General features: G+C 36.5%; 1 protein-coding gene across 5 annotated transcripts in view; it reads right to left on the minus strand.

Moving 5' to 3' along the window:
* Gtdc1 (glycosyltransferase like domain containing 1) overlaps positions 1-23135 on the minus strand; it is a 390109-nt gene that overhangs the window by 172607 nt on the left and 194367 nt on the right. For all 5 annotated transcript variants that reach the window (XM_052182443.1, XM_052182440.1, XM_052182439.1 and 2 more), the window contains 2 exons: positions 12449-12616; positions 5954-6127 (listed from right to left, as the gene is read on the minus strand). In XM_052182443.1, coding sequence (XP_052038403.1) covers positions 5954-6127; positions 12449-12616 — 342 coding nt within the window. The remainder of the gene's footprint in view (positions 1-5953; positions 6128-12448; positions 12617-23135) is intronic.

The following is a 23135-nucleotide window of genomic DNA, read 5'->3' on the forward strand; positions in this document are numbered from 1 at the left end:
CTTTATAAGACTGGATAGAAATGAAATCACAACATACAAAATGTACAAGACACAATGAAGGCAGTTTTAAGACACACGTTGATACCACTGAATGCCTATGATAAAGAAACTGGAATTTCTTTATCTGGCATATTATTATATTCTTTATTATATAAAGAATATAATAATAATTCAATATTATACTAGAAAGCTCTATAAAAATACCTTAGAAAAGTAGAAAGGAAGAAATAATCAGACTCAAGGATGAAATGAACTAATCATAAACAAGTACAAAAATTAAAAAACCTGCAGAGATTTACCATATTCAAGTATCAGTAGAATTAATATTGTGATGTGTAGAGGATTGCCAGGCATGCACTCCACCTCAAATGTGATCTGCTATGTTGTTGTACAGGTAGGAGCAAATGCTATCCTACCAAAAGTAATCTACAGATACAATGAAAACTCCATCAAATTTACAATACAATTTTTCACTGAAAATAAAATCTTAAACATCATATGCAAACAAAAATCCCAGGATTAGTAGAGCAATCCTTAATATAAACAAATGGCAAGGGGCATCACCATTCCAGATTTTAAGTTGTATTACAGAGGTCTAGTTATTTGAAACAAAGAAAGAACAACAAAAGCCCAGCATGGTGTTTGTATAAAAACAAACAATAGGAAATGAAGACTCAGACATAATTTCACATACTTACATATACCTGCTTTTTTTTTAAAATAAAGAAGCCAAAAATATACAGTGAATAAAAGACAGCATTTTTAACAAATGGTGCTGCTCAAACTAGATAGTGTTTATAGAAGGCTGAAAATAGTTCATTATCTATTACCATGGACAGAACTAAATTCAAAATGAATCAGGGACCTCAGTATAAGATCAGAAAACCTGAACCTAAGAGAAGAAAAAGGGTGGAATCAGACTAAATTTATTGGCATAGGAAAAGGTTTGCAGAAGAAGACACTAATAGCATAGACTAGACTAACAATAAAAAAGTGGTACTCCCTGAAAATATGATTCTGCAAGGCAAAGGACATAATCATTCAAACAAGGAGGCAACCTACAGAGTAAAATAAAAGTCTTTACCAACTGAATACCTGACAGAGAGTTAGTAGTAGAATATACAAAGAACCAATAAAAACGAACATCAAGAAACCAAATTCCTCAATTTTAGAATGGGGTAAACAACCGATGAGAAAGTTCTTAAAAGATGAAAGACAAATGGTTGAGAAACACTTATAAAAATGTTCAAAATCCCTTGCTTAGCTTTCAGGGAAATGTAAATTCAAAGTTCTTTGAGGTTTTATTTTACCCTAGCAAGAATGGCCAAGATCAATAATATAAATGTCAACATATGCTGGCAAGGAGACAAGGAAGGGAATCTTAATTCACTGTATACACACTAGTATAACCGATATGGAAATAAGTATGAAGGTTACAGAGAAAGCTGCCCACTCTGGAAATACCCAATGAACTCTACATTCTACTTGTTGGACACTTGCTCTACCATGTTTATTTCTGCTCTACTCATAATAGCCAGAAACTGTGAACAGCCTAAATATCCATCAACTAATGAATGAGGAAATGGTGTTACATTTACATAATGAAGTATTAGTTATAAGCTAAGAAAAATGAAATTACAAAATTTGAAAATAAATGGAGCCAGAAAAATCATCCTGAGTGAGGTAACTCAGAAGGAAAGCGGCAAAAATTGTATATTTTCTCTTACATTTAGATGTAATGCGTACCACAACCTAACAAGAAGTTAGGTACCTATTGAGGATCCAGGGGAGATAAGAGGATTTTCGAGGAAAGGAAAATAAAGAGAAAATTGGAATAGAAGGATGAAACGGAGCAGTGGATGGAAGGACAGGGTAAGGGGGATATGAGAGGGGACAGCAAATGCTATTTGAAAAGCCTTATGAAACTTACCACTGAATAAACTACCTAAATAAAATATACAAATAATGAAAGGAATTTGAAAAGAGTAACCATATAAACAAGACAACAATGCTCCCAACTTATGCTCCATCCAAGCAAAATCCCCAGTAGCGGAAATGAATTATACCTTGTTGAGTTATTGGCCAAATGGGGAGACTATCCATCCAGCCCACACCAGCCACCCGACCTCCAGCCACCTGACCTCCAGCCACCCGACTACATCCATGTGCATGCACAGGTGCCAAACAAATGTTCCAAGTAACTGACAAAGGCTTGTGGGTACCTTGCACAATCTGACCGTAGGCCCTATTGCTGAAAACACAGTTTACTTATAACACAAAACATTAAAAACCAAAAACAAAACAAAACAAAGACAAATAGGTGCCCATCTAGAACTTTCACCCCAGATATCATTCACGGTGCTGAAAGGTACTTTGCATGCTACAGGAGGAGGAAACAGAATCATCAACATAACCCACTGACAACGCCTGCACCTATGCCACCACCTGCCTACAAATGATACTGGTATAATAGTGGCACAAATTGAATCTGACACTAGGAAGTTATGGACTCTATACTAAAAGCTACCACATTATCCTGAAGAAGGAAAACAGTAATAAAATGACACACAGTTATCAGACCATCATCAGCCCTCATCACAGATTGTGCTTCTTACAGTACATGGTATTAACAGAGAGCCACAACTAAACAATACACAGAGAGTTAGAGGCTTCAACGTACTCAGCCATAAATAGAATGTCTTTATCAGGCCCTTCCACTCAAGACTCAGGGATGTATGAAGAAAAAGAGGAAAAGAACCAGAGGTGCTGGATGACTTCAAGTAAACAGCATCCTGCAGACACAACATAGTTGATATACACATGGACTCCAGGAATTGTGGCTGCACACAAGTTTAAACCAGAATAAAATCCTAGCATGGAAAACAAGAGTGGGCATAAAGATCTAATCCTTACCAAGAAGCTATTTCCAATTGATAACCTGCCGGGAAAGAGAAAATCAGTCTTCTCCAATGCAGTGGCATTAATATATCAACCACACTCTATGTGCTCATATGTTTGCAGGCTTTCTGTTTTGTCTGGACTTACATCTATTTAGTCTTGTTGGTTTTAGTTTGATTTTCATTTTTATTTTAATTGAGAAATTTAGACAGAGGGATAGAGAACATGAAGGTTGGGAAGGAACTGAGAAAAGTAGGGGAAATGTATATAAAAACATTTCTAAAAAAAAAATCAAAACTAGGTAAGAAGTATCAACCTACAGCAAACGCTGGGACAACTGAGGAGTGCGGATACATACTATGGATATTAAGTCACTTCAGAGAGAGAGCAGTAAAACATTTCTCTTTTGTTAAAATTGTTTCTTTTATTTTTGAGACTTTAGTATAGTCACATCTTTCCTGCCTTCAAACTGTCCCATATTCCACTATGGCTCTCTTTCAAAACCATGGCCTCTTTTCCATGATTCACTATCACATACATATATGTATACTGTCTAAATATGAGCTGCACACTGATAACAATAGACTTGACAAACAGAATGGGAGCAGGTGCTTGAGGTCGCAAGACTACACAAAGAGCTACAGGGGCCTAACGAACACTGACAGTGGAACAGTCTTCCCCAGGAAAAGAATAAAAGTGGCTATCTAATACTTACAGGTCAATACTGATAACATACTAGCTGTCTCCTGCAAGGCTCTGCCAGAGTCTGACAAATATAGAGGCAGATGCTCGCAGCCAACCACTGGACTGAGCACAGGGTCCCAGTGGAGGAGTTAGAGAAAAGACTGAAGAAGCTGAGGGGTTTGCAGCCCCATAGGAGGAACAACAATATCAACCAACTAGACCCCCGAGAGCTCACAGGGACTAAACAACCAACCAAGGCGTATACATGGAGGAACCCACGGATCCAGCAGCATATGTAGCAGAGAATGACCTTGTCAGGCATCAATGAGAGGAGAGGCTCTTGGTGCTACAAAGGCTTGATGCCCCAGTTTAAAGGAATCCAAGGGCAGGGATGCAGGAGTGATAGTCATAGAAGCAGGGGGATAGGAACTGAGGGAAAGGGGATAACATTTAAAATGTAAATAAAGAAAATACCCAATATAAATAAATAAATAACCCTCAATAAGAAAAAACAAAAATAAATAAATAAATAAATGTACAGAAAACAAAAAAATCATATCGAGCAACTTTACAGTTTTTTCTTTCTTTCTTTCTTTCTTTCTTTCTTTCTTTCTTTCTTTCTTTCTTTCTTTCTTTCTTTCCTTTCTTTTGTTCTTTCTTTCTTTCTTTCTTTCTTCCTTTCTTCCTTCCTTCCTTCCTTCCTTCCTTCCTTCCTTCCTTCCTTCCTTCCTTCCTTTCTTTTTCTTTTTCTTTTCTGCATTCTTTGTTTACATTCCAAATGATTTTCCCTTTCCCACTTTCCCCCTCCCCATAAGTCCCATAAGCCCTCTTCCCTCCACCCATTCTCCAACCAACCCCCTCCTACTTTTCTGTCTTGGTAATCCCCTACAATGCTGCATCAAGTCTTTCCAGGACCAGGGCCCTCTCCTTCCTTCTTCTTGGAAATGATTTGATATGTGAGTTGTGTCTTGGGTATTCAGAGCTTCTAGGCTAATATCTACTTATCAATGACTGATTCCACGTGTGTTCTTTTGTGAATGAGTTACCTCACTTAGGATGTTATTTTCCAGTTCCAACCATTTGCCCAAGAATTGCATGAATTCATTGTTTTTAATTGCTGAGTAGTATTCCATTGTGTAAATATAACACATTTTCTATATCCATTCCTCCATTGAGGGACATCTGGGTTCTTTCCAGCTTCTGGCAATTATAAATAAGGCTGCTATGAACATAGTAGAGCATATTATTACATCCTTATTACATGCTGGGGAATCCTCTGGGTATATGCCCTGGAGTGGTATAGCAGGGTCCTCCAGAAGTGTCATGCCCAATTTTCTGAGGAACCTCCAGACTGATTTCCGGAGTGGTTGTACCAGCTTGCAATCCCACCAGCAGTGGAGGAGTTTTCCTCTTTCTCCACATCCTCGCCAACACCTGCTGTCACCTGAGTTTTTAATCTTAGCCATTCTGACTGGTGCGAGGTAAAATCTCAGGGTTGTTTTGATTTTCATTTCCCTAATGACTAATGATGTTGAACATTTCTTAAGGTGCTTCTCAGCTATTCGAAGTTCTTCAGGTGAAAATTCTTTGTTTAGCTCTGTACCCCATTTTTAATGGGGTTATTTGGCTCTCTGGAGTCTACCTTTTTGAGTTCTTTGTATATATTGGATATTATCACTCTGTCGGATGTAGGGTTTACAATTTTTAAATGCCTTTTAAAACATGATTACAGAACAACAGAATTCTAAGTTATCTTAAGTCTCAGTAAACTTTCTGTTCACTAGGAAGAAATATCATTTTTCTAAGTTCAAGTGAAAGTGAAAAGGAATTTCAGAACGTTTCCTTTGCAAAACACCATGCACTAAATACAGGTGAGTCTCCGAACAAGGGTTGTAAAAGTATCAGTATCAGAAAGCAAATAACTGTTAGTGCTTCTGCAGCCCAATGTGGAAGGCTGTGGTCATCAATAAGGTAACAAATACTGTGAAAGGGAAGAAGAAGAAGCCTAAGAAACTAGAATGGGGAACTAAAATCATCTAAAATTAGATTTAACCCTGATTTACATAAAGAACTTACTGTTAAGCATTAAAACTTGTGGCCTCGGCTGAAAGCAAAGCTTCAGAAACATGCTTCACAATTACTTTCTCAACACAACAACCAAACAAAAAAGAATAAAACAACTAAGAGTACAGAAAGAACTCAGTATCTGGAGTAATGACTCACTGATAGGGTGGATACATGATCGACAAAAACTTTTATAAATCACATTATGGAGAGAATTCAATTATCTAAATTAATTATACTGAAAAGTCAAACCTGGCAATACACTTGATTTATGATAAAATATGAAAACACAGTCAAGCACACTGACCTGCTCACATCAGGAAACCTGATGGGAAAATAAATAACTTGACACTTGGGTCTGATAATGCTTTCCAGATTCTTAGGCCTGTGGTCAGGAATTAGCTTCAGGAATTTTCCAATAGAAGTAAGAAATGATTCCATATTAAAATTGGAATTGAATACCACAACATCAGCCACCAAACTGTAAAGAGAAAAGATAATTGCAAACTCATTGTGTATTATTTGATAATCCCAAGACCTCTGCATACTACCTAGAGTTTATGCTATACTTGAGGTTTGCAAATAGCACTTAACATTAATATATGTGAAGCTTCGACTACCAGAAATATTAGTTCCTAGTATTCTATCATAAAAGTTTAGGTTAGTGGCTTAAGTAAGATAGGCCAGAGAGAAATTGAATGAAATCACGAAACTCTTTAAACTAATATCTATCTCCCCAAATGCCATAAATTTCCCACATTACCAATACCAAGCACAGCTAGCCCAACAATGTCTCTGTGTATCCTACTACAGGGAATAGAAGGTTTATGACTTCCTCACTGTCTCTGAGGAAGGTCACTGAGGCTTTACCTATGGAATCATGATACCCTGAATACGATTTAGTTAAAGTACATTACATGTTTTAGCCTTTGTTTAAGAAATTTATGGTTTTGAGTTCTATTACTATATGGGGTGATAGTAATTAATTTCACTTTTATGCTCTTTAGGAGGGTCATGAAAGTAGAAAAAATTAGTGCAATAGATCTAGATACCCACATTATTAGGATTTATTATTTAAAAGTATAGATGGCCACAACTGTTGATCTTTAGAAATAAACAAAAAAATGTAGTATCGATGATTTAGACAAATTAACTGTGGCTCTTCAATATTTTTAAAAATATAAAATACATTGTTGAAAGAAAATGTAAAAGCAGGTTTTAGATCACATAAAAATACAAGTTATTTTCTTAATGTCTATTACATATAGTCTGAACACTAATGGTAGCAATAGGTAAGCTAAATAATCCTCGAAGTATAATATGAAAAAATTGATTTAATAAGATGTGGTTCTTGAAAATGCCTATGATGGCTTATCTTGGTACACCGTACACCGACATGTCAACTTGACACACCTAAAAAAAGGGAATGTGAACTGAAGAACTACCTCCATCAGACTGGTCATGCACAGTGTTCCTGTGCTTGGTTACTAGTTGATCTTGGGAGAGTTAAGCCCACTATTGGTGGTGCCATCCCAAGGCAGGTGGGCCTGGGCTGTGGAAATGGGAGCCTGGGAGTCTGCCAGGGAGTCTTAGTTTCTACTTCAAGTTGCAAATCTTTCTCTGAATTCAATGATGTGCTGACTTTTAAGAGTTTATAAACCCTTTCCATCCTAAGTTGCATTTAGTCATGGTATCTATCAATAGCAACCAAACTCAATAAGAAGGGAAACATGGCAAAACATATACCTTTATTTCATCCTAAAATTAATATATCAACAAGACTGAAAATATGCATGTCCATTAGATTATAAAAATGCATCATAACAAGTAGAGCTTATAGATAAAACATGAATGCCACAGCTAATCCTTGGCTTAGTTTACAACATAATTACCAAGGAATGAAAGTTTGCTATTATTAGTAAATAACAGAACAAAATCCATAAACCCACTGACATAGCATCCCTATGATATATATATGCCTTTGCCTGGATATTTTATTCAGCCCCTACCTTGAGAAAATTTGGGGAACAAAGGCAACAACAACATAGATACTATAAAGGAATGTCAACAAAAGTGCTGACACAAAACTAAGTGATAAAGGAAGCAAATACAATAATATACTAAAAGTTGAAGAATGTTACAGCTAGTCTGTTTGCACCATATGTCATATATTGCAATTGTGAACAACGGGTCATAATATATAGTTATATCATGTGTTCATAAGTCAGAGTTAGTGAAACCTCTGTTTAAAGTGGCAGCCTATGTCAGTCATCTTTAAATCTTTAACTGTCACACGGTCCAGAAAGAACTCTGTCAGTGCCAAGGAACACAGAAGTCAGCAGGAACATGGAAGAAACATTGGAAGAAGTCATACTTCTCAAAAAACCTGGAGTGGAACTGCTCTCTGACATACTTATTTCTTCTCTGGACAACTGAGACATTTTTTCCCCCTTTACAAAGCCAAATGATGATTTGTACAGCTATTTCTCTGCAAGCTTGTCTATCAACGTACACTCATGAAAGGAGAAATGCTGAAAGTTTTAGGTCTTTATCCTTATGAGGAAAAAATATCTGTAATGGAGAAGGGGAAAGGGGCTCTTTTTTTATTTAATATTTACCTACAACAAACATACAAGGCAACTACTATTAATCTAAAGTATTAAGTCTATGCTGTTAAAGTTTCACATTGGACTACAGAAATATACTTTTTCACATATTTCTTTCCTGATATGAGTGGGTGTAACTTCCTTTAAGTTTAAGGCCACCAATAAAGAGAAAAATACTTAATTCCTCCCTAATGGTTTCTCAGGGTAATAAAACATAGTAACTGAAAGAAAATATGGTACTAATTCAATAACCACAAAAACAAGACCAGTGTTTTACATACTGATAAACTACAAGACAATTTTATTTTAATTTTTTAAAATGCATTATTTTATGTTCATCAGTGTTTTGCCAATATGTATGTCTGTGTGAGGTTGTCAGAGGCCTGGAACTGGAGTTACTTATAGCTGTGAGATGCCATATGAATGCTGGGAATTGAACCTGGGTCCTCTGGAAGAGCAGTCAGTGCTCACAATCACTGATCCATCTCTACAGCTTTTCATTTTCATTTGTAAAACATATTTTCTGATTGCCACTTCAAAATAAAATCAAGTATTTTAATTTTATCATGAATTTTAAAATGGTTGCTTTTTATGAGACGTTTGACAGCAACACTTCTACTCTTTTGATAGCCCTGTTCCAGGAAAAACATTTACAAAATGCTCAAAACAAACTTAGTACCATATAGCTGTTTTCCATGTCAACTAAACTAAGTCTAGCAAAGTCTGTTTGAACACATTATGAATCTCTGTAGCTCACAGATAAATGAAGGTATGTAACATGTACACAGTGGCTTCCAAATTGATTTCATGTGACCAATGCAGTGATGCAACAGGATTCTGCAACGAGGCGGTGTGGGGTTGTTACAGACTTCCTTCAGTAAGCATCAGGGAAAACACTGCACTGAAGTAACAATAGACAAGGATTTCACCTTTGAAATATATATTGTCAGACTGTCATTTCAGAAGCTTCAGTGAGAGAAGGGATAGAAACACTGAAACAGTCATAGTCTATTTTCTACAGTTTTTGTCATAGAAACCACAAAATAAGCAAGCAAACAAACAAAAAATAAAAGCAAACAACCAAAATGTAGTAGCTACAAAAATCACTTAATCTATTGGATTTTTATTTCTCTACTAAATTTTAGCTGAATGCAGTGAAAGTACCTGATAGAAGAACTTGTTGGCTTTTTTATTATTTAAATAAGTTAAGGAATCAGGGGTTAAAGATCCTTGCTAACTGCTTTTATTTTGAATGATATATAAAACAGTAGGAAACTGGTTCAACATATAATTTGATGACTGGTTATATATGCAGAGTAGATTTATGTATGCATATATGTATTTCACAGAAAGAATAGCAGCAGCCATATTGATGTTTGTGGCCTGTGTTTCCATAGACGTCCATTTAGACGTCTATCTGTAGTTTATGCTGCTGCCATAGTACATTTTGGTGTTTGTGGCCATACTGCCACTGGAGACCATGCTGAGTTCTGTGGCACTTCCTGGGGCCTGGAAGATGTCCCTGGTCTGTGCTGTCCCCAGATGCCATATGGAATTCTATGCTCTGTGCATCAGCTGACTATAAAGTACAAAAAACGTCTGCAGTGGTCTGAATGACTGCAGACTTACCTTAGAGGAAGAGGGACATAGAAGGCTTTGATAATACCCCCAAAAAAGTAGCAACCTAGACAGGAAACCATCGAAGAGGATTCTTCAAAATAGAGGTAAGAGGGTCCGAAATGCCTCTCCCTTCCCCAGCTAATGGAGAGGAAGGAATAGGAGACAGAGAGATGGAAGGGGCAGTGCAGTTGAGCAGGGCATGTGCTGTGTCGAGGGCCAGGTGACTTGGTAACAGTGAGAGGCATGACGGAGGCTGAGGTCGATGGTGTATCTCTCCGTTGCCCAGTATGTCAATGGGATTGTTTGTAGCAGCTTGTTGCTTAAGCCGATGCAGACTCACCTCCCAAGGAGCTCTCCGGCTACTTGGATACATTGTAGCCTTGGGCAATATGGAGGTCTGAGATGAGGAAAAATCCACTTTGTAGGTTGGAATTCTTCAAAGGAATTCTGTGTCCTGTGATACTGCTGAGGGTCATGTGAGCCTCAGTTGCCCTGATATTTCCACAGCCCGGGCTGATGTCTAAGGACCATGTCATTAACTAACGACAAGTGGATGTTCATGGCCTGCACTGTGGCCTGAATCTATGTTGATGTCCACTGTCTATGCTCCCAGCCACTGGTATCATACTGATATGAGTGGCCTGCTCTGCCTCCTGAGCAGAAGGCCATGCCTAGGTAAGTAGACTTACTGAGGCCAGGTCTGTGCTGATGTCAGTGTCCTGCAATCACCACCAAATTCTACATGTTTGTCAATGGTCTGTGCCATAATCTGAAGCCGTGTTGATGTCCAGGGGCTAGGCTACAGACACGGGCCATGTCAATGTAGGTGGCTTGCACTGTTAACTGGAGTCATGGTGATGCTCTGGACTGTGTGGCCACTAAAGGCCATTTCTAGATCCATGGTCTTACTAAAGTTGTGTTGTTATCCATGGCCCAAGCTACCACCAAACGCTACACAGATGACCGAAGTCTGTGCTGTACCCTGAAACTATGTTGACTGATTTTTATGAGCTGTGCTGCTGTTGGGGCCAATACTGATCTCAGTGGTATGCACTGCCACCTAAGTTTATGGTGATGTCCAGGCAGGGGGCCATGTCTAGGTCCGTGGTCTTACTGCATCTGGGTTTGTGTTAATGTCCATGGCTCATGTTACCACCAAAGTCTGGGTGATTGTCCATGGCCTATACTGTAGCCTGAATTCATATGGTGTTCCATGATCCCAGATGAAACAGAGGGCTTTGTCTGGGTCCATGACCCTATTGTAACTAGGAGTCTTGTTTGTGGTCTGTGCTGATGTTAGAAGCCATATGGAAACCATGCTCCTCCTGTAGACCTTACAGCATAAACTACTTTGGCAGTGTTATCAAAGATTGAAGATGCGCAGTTGAGAAGCAGAGACAGAAAAAACATCTAAGAAAACCCCTAAGTCCACCCTAAACTCTTTCACAAAAAACAAAAAAAACCAAAAAATATAAAACCAAAATCCAAAAAATTAACACCCTAAAGAGGAAGTCATCATAGAGCAAACTCTTACAAACTGAGAGGATGCATTAAAATGTCACTCTCCGTAATAAATGGCTTTCAGCAGGGCTGTGAGAGGTGAAAGCCTCAGCTATATCAAGGGATAGGATACTGAGACGTAGACCATACAGGGAGTGTACAAATAACACAAATTAAAATTTTGGGGGGCAGTTGGGGAAGGTCAAAAGGGCAGAGGGAATGGACAGGGAAGGTCTGGGAATTAAATATAATATGTGATAATAAGATGTGAAATCACCAAAGAATCAATAAAAAAATATTATGTTGGGAAAAAATGTGATAAGGATGCTGAAGTGTAGCTCTCTGTAATAAAAAGCTACGAGCAAGGAAGGGTGGCGGCTCGCGTTCCTTAAGGGTCTGGCCACCAGGAGCTTGTCTATGCTCCACTGACTATGTAGACAACACGAACTGAACCCATTTTTTTTCCTGGTCTTTTTTTAGGGAAAGGCCACAGGGTATGGGGCAGAGCTGGGAAGAATAGGATATAAAGGTGCTCATGGTACACTGTGTGAAATTCAAATAATCAATAAAATATGTTTAAAAAGTCTTTTTAAAAAAGTTAACAGTGATAATATAAATCTTCCAGAAACACACATATTATTATGGAAAAAGCCTTTAAGCACCTATACCTCTCTTAATAGGCTACTAAATTTATAATGATCTCCCGATTTACAAATTAACCATCTGAAAAGGAAAATAAGGGGACTAGAAAAATAGTTCATCAGTAAAGTGAAATTGCTTCAAAATCATGAGGACCCTAGCCCCCAGATAATAAGCTAGGCATGCATATCTACCTATAACCTCAGTTCCTAAGAAGGCAAACATACAAAGAACTCTGAGACTTGCTGGTTTCAAGTAGAGCAAATTAAATCAAAGTCTGAGATTTATGGAGTCTCTCCATAAATATCAAAGAACGTGATAGAAGGCACCATAGCCTTCTCCCGGCCTCCGTATATGCATCCCGCACCCCTAAAAATCTGTGGTGACAAGATGGATAAAAGATGGCAAAGATTAAATTTCACATGATCTATACCTACCATGAGAGAATTTGGTTGTAACCATATTGAAAATCTCTCTCCTGATATTTCTTGACAGGATACACCAACTGGTTTTCATGGAAGTACAAGATCTTTTTCAATTTTCCCAGATCAGGCCGAAGCGCAGCCAGTTCAGTCAGGTTGAGAACCGAGCTTGCAAAGAGGGTCCTAGGAAAGAAATAAAGGTTTACTGTTCTAAACACGCTTCATGGGCTGCCTGCTGACGTCTCTCCTCCTTCCACTTTCCACCCTAAGACACGTGCATCTCTATAGGGACATAAATACTTGCTATATAGTACCATGCAGAAGTAGTCTCACACAGTTCTGATCTTTAAAAAGTAACTGTTAAGAACTATAAAAGTCGGATTTCATTGGGCTCAGCTTAGCTCAGTTTCTGAGGGAGAGGAAAGAAGAAGGAACAGGGAAAAATATTGGCTGGATTTTATTGAAAAAGGCAAGAAAGGTTCTATCTGAGGACAAAAGGAACAGAGATAGGGCTGATTGGGGAATACTTTGCCATAGTTTCATTATAACTTAACTTCTTTATGCAGCTAACTACTGAAAGGCAATATCAAAGCAGGATTTGTACATGTTCATGTTTTGAAACCCCTTTTTGATTCATGTAATATACTTATGTAGTGTGGTCTCTTTTCTTGGCATGTTTTTTTTCAGTGCTCCTTTAAAGTATGCTATAATCCCTAGATTAATAAAAAATATTTTTCTCTGTTATTGACTCATAATGGCTGTCACTAAATATGTAAAATCCTGGAAGTCTATCTAGCCATGTTTATAAATAAATCAAAATACTTATATTCTCTCTCTCTCTCTCTCTCTCTCTCTCTCTCTCTCTCTCTCTCTCTCTCTCTCTCTCTCTCTCTCTTTCTCAGGCAGGCTGAGAAGAACAGAAATGTTGATCAAGACAGCCCAGGAGGATTAAAAGTGCCTCTCATGGAGTCTGACATGCAGCATTAAAAACTGACGTAAAAGGAGTATAAATAGATTTAGATTTCCTGGAAATGGCCCCTGATGAGCTGCCTACCACATGTGTATACAGAAAATGAAAAAGGGACAACACTTGGACAGGTGAGACCATACAGATAACCCTTTTAGATTAATGCTAAAAAGTCCAGATGCAAAACATTGAGTTTCTTTGCAATGATACTTGTAACAAAAATCACAAGTAAGGACAAACCCATAAGTAACAAACAAACAAAAAAAAAAAAAAAAAAACCCAAACACAGAAAAAGAAAGTAGTTATATTCCACATAACCTTTTTACTTTGACTCAAACTACTAACTTGTTTTTTCTTCAATATATTCTTTATTTACATTTCAAATGATTTCTCCTTTCTAGGATCCTCTGTCCCCATAAGTCCCATAAGTCCTCTTCCCTCCCCCTGTTCCCCAATCCACCCCTTCCTACTTCCCTGTCCTGGTATTCCCCTACATTGTTGCACTGAGCATTTCCAGGACCAGGGGCCTCTCTCCTTCCTTCTTCTTGGGCTTTACTTGATAGGTGAATTGTGTCTTGGGTATTCCAAGCTTCTAGGCTAATATCCACTTATCAGTGAGTGCATACCATAAGTCTTTTTGTGATTGGGTTACCTCACTTAGGATGATATTCTCCAGTTTTATCCATTCGTCTAAGAATTTCCTGAATTCATTGTTTTTAATGGCTGAATAGTACTCCATTGTGTATATATATCACATTTTCTGTATCTAGTCCTCTGTTGAGGGACATCTGGGTTATTACCAGCTTTTGGCTATTATAAATAGGGCTGCTATGAACATAGTAGAGCATGTATCCTTATTGCATGATGGGGAATTTTCTGGATATATGCACAGGAGTATAGCGGGGTCCTCTAGTAGTATCATGCCCAGTTTTATGAGGAACCACCAGACTGATTTCCAGAGTGGTTGTACTAGCTTGCAACCCTACCAACAGCAGTGGGAGAGTGTTCCTCTTTCTCCACATCCTCGCCAGCACCTGTTTTCTCCTGAGTTTTTGATCTTAGCCATTCTGACTGGTGTGAGGTGAAATCTCAGGGTTGTTTTGATTTGCATTTCCTTGATGACTAAGGATGTTGAACATTTCTTTAGGTCCTTACAGGAACTTTAAGTCTTTGAAGAAAGAAATCCAAGAAGACCTCAGAAGATGGAAAACTCTTCCATGATCTTGGATTGGCAGAATTAATATAGTAAAAATGGACATCCTGCCAAAAGCAATATACAGATTCAATGCAATCCCCATCAAAATCCCAACTCAGTTCTTCATAGAGTTAGAAAGAGCAATTCTCAAATTCATCTGGAATAAAAAAAAACAAACAAAACAAAACAAAACAAAACAAAACAAAACAAAACAAAACAAAAAAACAGGATAGCTAAAACTACCCTCAGTAGAACTTCTGGGGGAATCAGTATCCCAGACCTCAAGCAGCACTACAGAGCAACTGTGTTAAAAACTGCATGGTATTGGTACAGTGACAGGCAAGTAGATAAATGGAGTAGAATTGAAGACCAGGAAATGAACCCACACACCTATGGTCATTTGATCTTCACAAAGGAGCTAAAACCAACCAGGGGAAAAATAATACAGCCTTTTCAACAAATGGTGCTGGTTCAATTGGAGGTTAGCATGCTGAAGAATGCAAATTGATCCATTCTTATCTCCTTGTGCAAAGCTCAAGTCCCAGTGTATCAAGGACCACCACATAAAACCAGACACACTGAAACTAATAGAAAAGAAACTGGGGAAGACCCTTGAGGACATGGGCACATGGGAAATTTTCCTGAATAAAACACAAATAGCTTATGCTCTAAGATCAAGAATTGACAAATGGGACCTCATAATATTATTGAGTTTCTGTAAGACAAAGGGAACTGTCAAAAGAACAAACTGGCAACTAATAAATTGGGAAAAGATCTTTACCAACCCTACATCTGACAGGGGCTTATATCCAAGATATACAAAGAACTCAAGAAGGTAGAATCCAGAGAGCCAAATAACCCCATTAAAAATGGGGTACAGAGCTAAACAAAGAATTTTCACCTCAGGAATAAACTACGAACTTTTTAAAGATGAAAATTACACAGTAAAAGGCATCATTTGGTCAGATGCTAACCCTCAGCTACCAGTGCTCATCTTGACCCAGGTATCATTTAAGCTATAAAAGCCTCTGAAGGTGTATTTTATCATCCTTAGTGGGACATTGGCAGGAAAGGTCATAAGGTGAGACAAAAGCCATAGGACGAGATAATTTTTGTTAGCTACTGTTTGAGCAGAAGTTCCACTGAGCAGTTTATCTCATCAGAAAGATCTCACAAGGTTTTATGTTTAGCATTTGTAAATTAACATCATGCCCAGAGAAAGGAGTTGGGCAATGGTTCATAAATACAGCATACTACAATCATTGGATAAGCTGGATTTGTACTGATTAAAATGCTACTACAACTGCTTTTAGATCACCAAAGAGCTTAAAATTGGGACTTTTATCTCTGGAAAGGAAACCTATATTTAAAATGTCTACCAAACTCAAATTAACACCTATAATATTAGCTTACCACTTTGCCCAACTACAAATAAGTTGCTATTATAACTGTTTAACCAAAATGAGTCAATATTATAAGCCCATTAACTTCAATCAGGAAATCTGAAATTATATCTATCTCCATGCTTTTTTGTTTCATTCTTGCAATGAAATTTATTGTTTTCTGCTGGGTTTGAATAAAAGCCATATACTTGTCACTCTCTTTGCCTAATGTATAAAGATGCTGAAATTCACCCAAGCACTGTAGGCATAGGAGCATGATCTTTTACATGCAAATAGCATGCATAAACAGTGTTTTTCATCATAAAGAACTAGAACTTACTGTCACGACAGGACCAGCCATATCCACTGATGAGTAACAAGTCAAAGTGATTTGAAATAACTGAGTTGAATGCCTCTATGTGGTCACTGGCTGCATTATCTAAATGGGCCATTGAACACATGGTACCTTTACACACGGTACCTACATATAACTGCATGCCTAGCTGACTTTCCTAAACAGTCTCTTGACTTGCATGTTGAAAATCTAATTTCTAAGTTTATATTAATTAGCTTGCATTAATCTACTGACTAATTCTGGAATGGGACAAGGTATATTTTCCCCCCACTCCAGATGATTAAAAGGACATAGCCAAGGCAAAAACTGTCTTAAATACTAAATTAAAAACATATATCACTTATTATGTCACCAGGCAGAGCTTCCTCCAGCATGTATCACCCACCTACTTTTTTTTTGGAAGATTCTAAACTCAGTGGTAAGAGGACACTAAACAGTAAAGGCAGACTAAGAGGAAAGAACGAGCTTGAGATCTCAACAGCAACCCAGGACAATGCAGGACTTTGCTCAGTTTGGAGAAGGATGAGAGTGAAAAAAGCACACGAATCTTTGAAAGACACAAACACAGCCTTCGATTTTATGGAAAGCAAGAAGAGACATAAAGATTTTAAAGAGGAAAATGATTTGGCTGTATCCTTCTTTTCAGTTTACGGCTAAGTACAGAAAATTTGCAGAGTTTTACTTTATGCTTTTAGCTCTTAATAGTATGTTGTTTAACTACATTATAAAACACTCCTAGACATGCATGGTGCTGTATGTCATCCCAGCATTCAGAGTCACAGGCATGACTCTAAGTATGATTTTCCAGTTGATTTTATTAACAGGAACATCATAATACTTTAACTAGAGCAAGTGTTTTTTTTTTGTTTTTTAATATTCTAGTATCTAATACATGCTGAGGCTTCCTTAGTATAAACTATACTTGTAGTATATTAATGTATACATTTTACCAAAAAAATTAAGATTACTTTTTATAATAAAAAAACCTAATTGACTCTTTGTTCAAAGTATTCAATGTAATCATCATTCCCACCATTAAAAGAGGTTTGAAAACAGCCATGCCCCATTATACTTCAAAACCCAACACAATTCTAGGAAGTGTTATTTGATGTCAGTTTTTATTGAGCCCATTACTTTCTTCTTAGAGTTCCTAATGACATTTCAGGTATTACTTTCTATTTTATCATTCTAGTATATCAAGTATTCAAGATACAATCCAAAGAAAAGCAACTCATGGGGAAAGTTGGGTGTCAACTTGATATAAAGATAAAGAACGTAAAATAACATAATAATAATTTTTGTCATCTTTGGGGATTTGTGATTGTCGGTCTTAAAGAACTCAGTCAATTAACATTCAAAGACATCCATCTAACAGAGTGTTCTGGGAACACTTCATATAATATTTTAGCTCCATAAACTAAAATAATTAATATGTGAAATATTTGTAATTCAAATCATCTTATAATCAAGTCATCGTCTTTGGTGACTATTCTTTAACAGCCACATAGTATTTTATATTGGCATGGCATTTGCCCTTTAGTTCATTCTACTCAAGAATCTCTGTAGTGTTCACTTCTAAATACTATAAACGTTGAAGACTAGAGATCCAAGTTAATGAATACAAGATCTGTCTAAATACTACTAGCGCTGTCTCCATGTACATGTATCTAAGGGCACACTGATCAGTAAGGCCAGCACACCACCATTCTGTGTAGATAAGAGAGCTCACAGTTACATATGCCTGCGATAGTGAGGAAAGGAGAGGAAGATACACTGCTGCTTTTGCGAAATTTCATCATCTAGGCCCGAAATTTGTTTCACAGTGGAAATTAGAACACTTAAAACATCAATAATAAAACTGTTTCTTTCCATAACAACTAAGCTATTTCTACAATTTTGCAGGAATAAACAACAATGGAACAATATAGTGGCTCTATTTTTTTCTGAATGACTTCCACTATAATTATAAGCACAAAATATGATACTACCTAAAGATTCATTCTATAATAGATCTTAAAAATACTATTTTTCATCATTTATGAACATATGCCTTTTTGTTTTAAAGTGTTGTTTATTGTTGTTTTGTTTAAGTTTTGTGTATACATGCAAACACACAAGTGCAGATGCCCACAGAGGCCAAAACAGCATGGGACCCTAGATGCTGAATTTATAGGCCATTGGAAGATGCCCAATGTCAGGGTTAGAGACCAACCCAGGTCCCCTGGAAGAGCAGAAATTACTGTCAATTGCTGGTCTACCTCTCCAGACCCTAAACATGTTTTCTGGAGTGCTTTACTCTATTACATTTTAAAACCCTGATTTATTACAATATTTTTGCTGTTTTCATTGATAGTACCACTGCCTTTGGATTATTACTACTATTTTGTTTTGCTAAATCTAAGATATTTCTTCTAGATCTCTAAAATTGGTGCATACCATTTAAAAAAGGACATTACACAAATAGTTTGATTCCAGTGGTATCATTTCATAATTACTACAAATGTCAAAGTCACAAAGTGTACTGTACATACTAATTACTAAAGAGATAGTAGAGGAAAACAATGTTTACTAATATAGTCCATTGTTTCTGACAGATAAAGCTGAAGGTATAAGTTCCAGGACTGTGAACATTTATACAGTTACTTCAAAGACAAACATTTTTGTAAATATTGATTTCCTGAATCCTTCATGAGAAAATTCTAATTTCTATTTCTCAGTATACATCACAGAGAAGAAATAATCAAAAGCCAGTTTTTGTAAGATCAAATAGAATAAACTGGAAATGAAAAGGATCTGTATACCTATTTAAATTTTACATTTTATATTTTAATGGGATTTTCAATAACTCAAATAATTGACTTAAGTTTTGTCTGTAAATTCACTAATAGTTATATAGTTATTAGGAGTGAAAACACTACCAAATAGTATCAGAAAAACCTAAAATAAGCATGAAAGTCATTCAGCATAATCTAAATTAAATGGTAACTTCAGACATGTTACTTGTTCTTCTCTTCTAACCTATTATATCACAGTATATAACAAAGTCATCAACTATATTATAGCAAGAAAGAGTTCAAAACCCTACTCAATACTTGCATACCATGTGACTGAATACAAAATGCAGTAGGCTGCTTAAAGTCCACCAGCTAAAGGTGAGGCCAGGCTAGTACAGTGACAAAGGATTCTAAGTCTGGCTGCCTAACTCTAACCTTACAACTTCAAATCTGGACATAAATTGTTTATACATGGGGGAAAATAAATTCTATTCAGTCAAGAAATAGTTTACAAATAGTTTCCTTGGTTTCTGTCTCACAAAATATGGACACACTATACTTAAAAATAAGTAAAACTATGAACTAAATACTCTACAAATATACACCTACCTCGCAAATTATTTAATCTCTCAATGACTCCACTAAAGGACCACATGATTGATAGCCACGTGTCACATGCCACACAATTGCAAGCAAATCATATGACATCTCAGTCATGTCAGAATACCAACACACAGCACAGACAAAAAGGCTTCCTGCTTAAGTTGGATGGACTATTTCTTTCTTTTATCCATCTGTACATACACTCTCCAAGAATAAGGAAATACGTAGAGTGTCATCAAAGAAGTAAAAAAAGGGAATCCAAAATTTTGGCATAAAAAAGAATCCCTTGAAATAGGCACTGAAAGATAGTTCATTGTATACTAATAGCTAAAAGTGTCAGAAAGAAGGGTGTAAGTGTGTTTTGACCCAGATAAAGGACAAACAAAGTATCTTGGATAATGTATGTCTACTTTCTATTAATTGAGTAACTATTTACAATACATGAGCAAATTTATGTATAGCATATTTTACCATATGCACATATGCACACATAAGTAGTTTAAGAGTCTGTGTAGTTAATAAGGAAAAGGAATAAACTATATTGATGTGCTGCTCTTTGCTATTTGAAAACTGACATATAAATATATACCTGAACTATGGGAGAGCAAACGTTTAGATATTTCTAATGGTGAAAGATGCCCAAATTTGTTCATCCCAAACTTTACAAATAGTCCTATTGTTATTCATTTTAAATAATGACACCAGGTATTTGAGTGATAAAGTACTCCTTCAGCAAGTCCCCAAACTTCATGTACTCCAGTGGGTCAGTCTAGTAACTTTTTCATACTAATTCTTTGCTTTGAAAAAACACTTTCAAATAAATGTTTGTACTTTACCACTCCATAGGAATCAGCAACAAAGCAAGATTCTCCCCAAGAATTCTCCTTGAAAAATTAAGACTGTTGCAAACCCTGAGCATCTGGCAACTCAGTCACTGTGAAGGATCCATATGGAAGGGACCCAATGTGTAAAAGTACCCAAAACGATTTTGGATGGATGGTGTAGAAAAAGATAGAATAAATAATTCAGTATCATCAACACTTTCAACAGCAGGTAGTCATATGATACCTGCTTCTATAATGTGCTAGAATGTAAATATAAGTGTGAGGCTATGTTTGTATGTATGAGTGCACACACATGTGCACGTGTGTGTATGTGTGTGTAAAGGGGGTGCAGAGAGAATATCACCACACATGAAGCTAAAACTACTTTTGTACAGAATTTTTCCTTTGTAGAGATAGCAAATCTGAATATGGGTTTATAGACATACGGAAGGGAAAAATTATGCCAACAAAAACTTATATTTAAGATAACATAGCAACAAATACATTACCGTAGAGTCAATGAGGAAAATGCACTAAGTTAAAATTATGGCTGAAACTATATGTGCAAGAAAGTCAGAAAATGCAAAATTATGGTTCCCTAAACAACTATAACTGTGTCCTCATGCATGTATAAGTATTTTGCATTATTGTAATGATGATACATTTCAGCTTTAATATCAGTTTATACAATGTGACTGAAATAAGATTCTTCTGGGAACTGTAACTTTAAATGTCTATACTTATATGACATCAAATCTTAACTGTAAAATTACATTAATATAGGGTGGAGTTTTGCATCTCTGGCTTTAAAAATGAAGAATGAATGGGTAATAACATTAAAGTAGAAGATTAGACAATTTCAGATGAGACAAAGTAGATTTGAGGGAGTACAAAAATAACACAAAATAAAGGAAACTAGAGACAAAAATAAATTTACTTTCAAAGCTTAATGTAAAAACATAGGAGAGAACAGACACTTAGGAATTAATCCCATTTTTATACATATATCAGCTTGTGATTAGAAGGCAATTTCAACTATATTTTAACCTTGTTATAAATTTAAATAACTAAAATTGTTCAATCAAGACATATTCCTACAGTTTATCAAGGAAAAGAATATCAAAATGGTCCCCAGACTTCACATACTGAAGAGAAGGTGGAGCCACTTTTCCTTTGTGCACATGTAACATAGAACAACACAAATTATAAAGTGAAATTGCAATTCTGTCACTGACCAATTATTCATCATGCAGCTGAACCCCAATTCAAATGTGGCTCCAAAATATGCAGCAGCAGACAAAGGGAGATTAAATGATGTAATAAGGAAAGAAGTAACTGCATTCACACAATTACTTAAATATTGTGTAAACAAAGAAGAGTCCAGAGACAAAGGTCAGTGAGAGAGATTTCTAAAGACAAGTTTACAAAGATATTTGTTCTTTTGGGGGAAAATTCACAAGCCCTTTCTTGAATGTGCCCTTTCCAAAGTCCTCACAGCAACAGTGGTTCTTTAAAATGGGGATAGAAAAGTAAGTGGTTAAATGTGATATTTTAGTAACAGCAGTAATGCTCTCTAACCATATTAGAGACACGGACATTTGCACGTCTGTCTGGGGCAGGAGGGAGCTAAATGTGCCTAGTTCTGAGAGGTGACTGAGGTCTTTAGAAATAGTAGTCATGGCTGCATTCTCTCCTCTATTATACAATTTGTAAATTTAAAAATTTTAGACCAATTGGATAATAAGAAGGTATCAAAATATAGCTCAAGTAAGTAGTAAAAGTACTACAGCAGATTTTATTATGGCAATGCCTTCAAACTAATAGGACATAATATATTAAAAAATCATATGCCAATTATTAGGTGATATAAGAACCAAGTAAGTTGTGAAAATTCACCAGTAAGTAGAATAAATGACTCAGAGAAAAATGCATCATGAATTCTATCTATGCCACTTTTAATTTCGTCTGTATTAGTGGCCTCTTGTTTCGTGTGTGATGTAAAATTAAACCTATATACAGTGTTCAAGTCTTCACAGCACAAAGATGATGTCATGGATGGTTGTTCCTTTTGATTTGAGTGACAAACAAATTATTTGAATAAAAGATTTAGATTAATCTAGTAAAAATCAGTAAATTAAATTAAAAGGAAGTAGTTACATTCATTCTAATTCCGATTTCATTTTCAGTTTTGCACAGAATTTTCAAGGAAAAAAAACTGGCTAGAGCTCATACATTACCTGAGCCATTGTTTCCAAACCTTTTGGTTTGTATGACCTGGAGCTGACTTTTTCTGTCTGGGTTTCTGATACCTTTCAGACCACCATACCCTCCCAAAAGAAACAACAGAAAAAACAGCGAGACAAGCAGATACATGGCCCCAGGGAAAAATAATATACCTATAGAGACAGCACTAGGAGAGGTGTGGGGCATGAAAAATGGCCAAGAAAGACACTGGTTTCAAAGAATACAACCTAAATGACATGCTAGGTAAACCAGTGAATAAAGCTAGAAAGATAAGGTAAAACTTCAAGAATATACTCACAATTTAGGAAGTGGCCTTGAAAATCTTGTACATGGCTCATATACTAAACTTCACAAACAA

This window comes from Apodemus sylvaticus, chromosome 5 (assembly GCF_947179515.1).
Source record: "Apodemus sylvaticus chromosome 5, mApoSyl1.1, whole genome shotgun sequence".
Lineage (NCBI taxonomy): Eukaryota > Metazoa > Chordata > Mammalia > Rodentia > Muridae > Apodemus > Apodemus sylvaticus.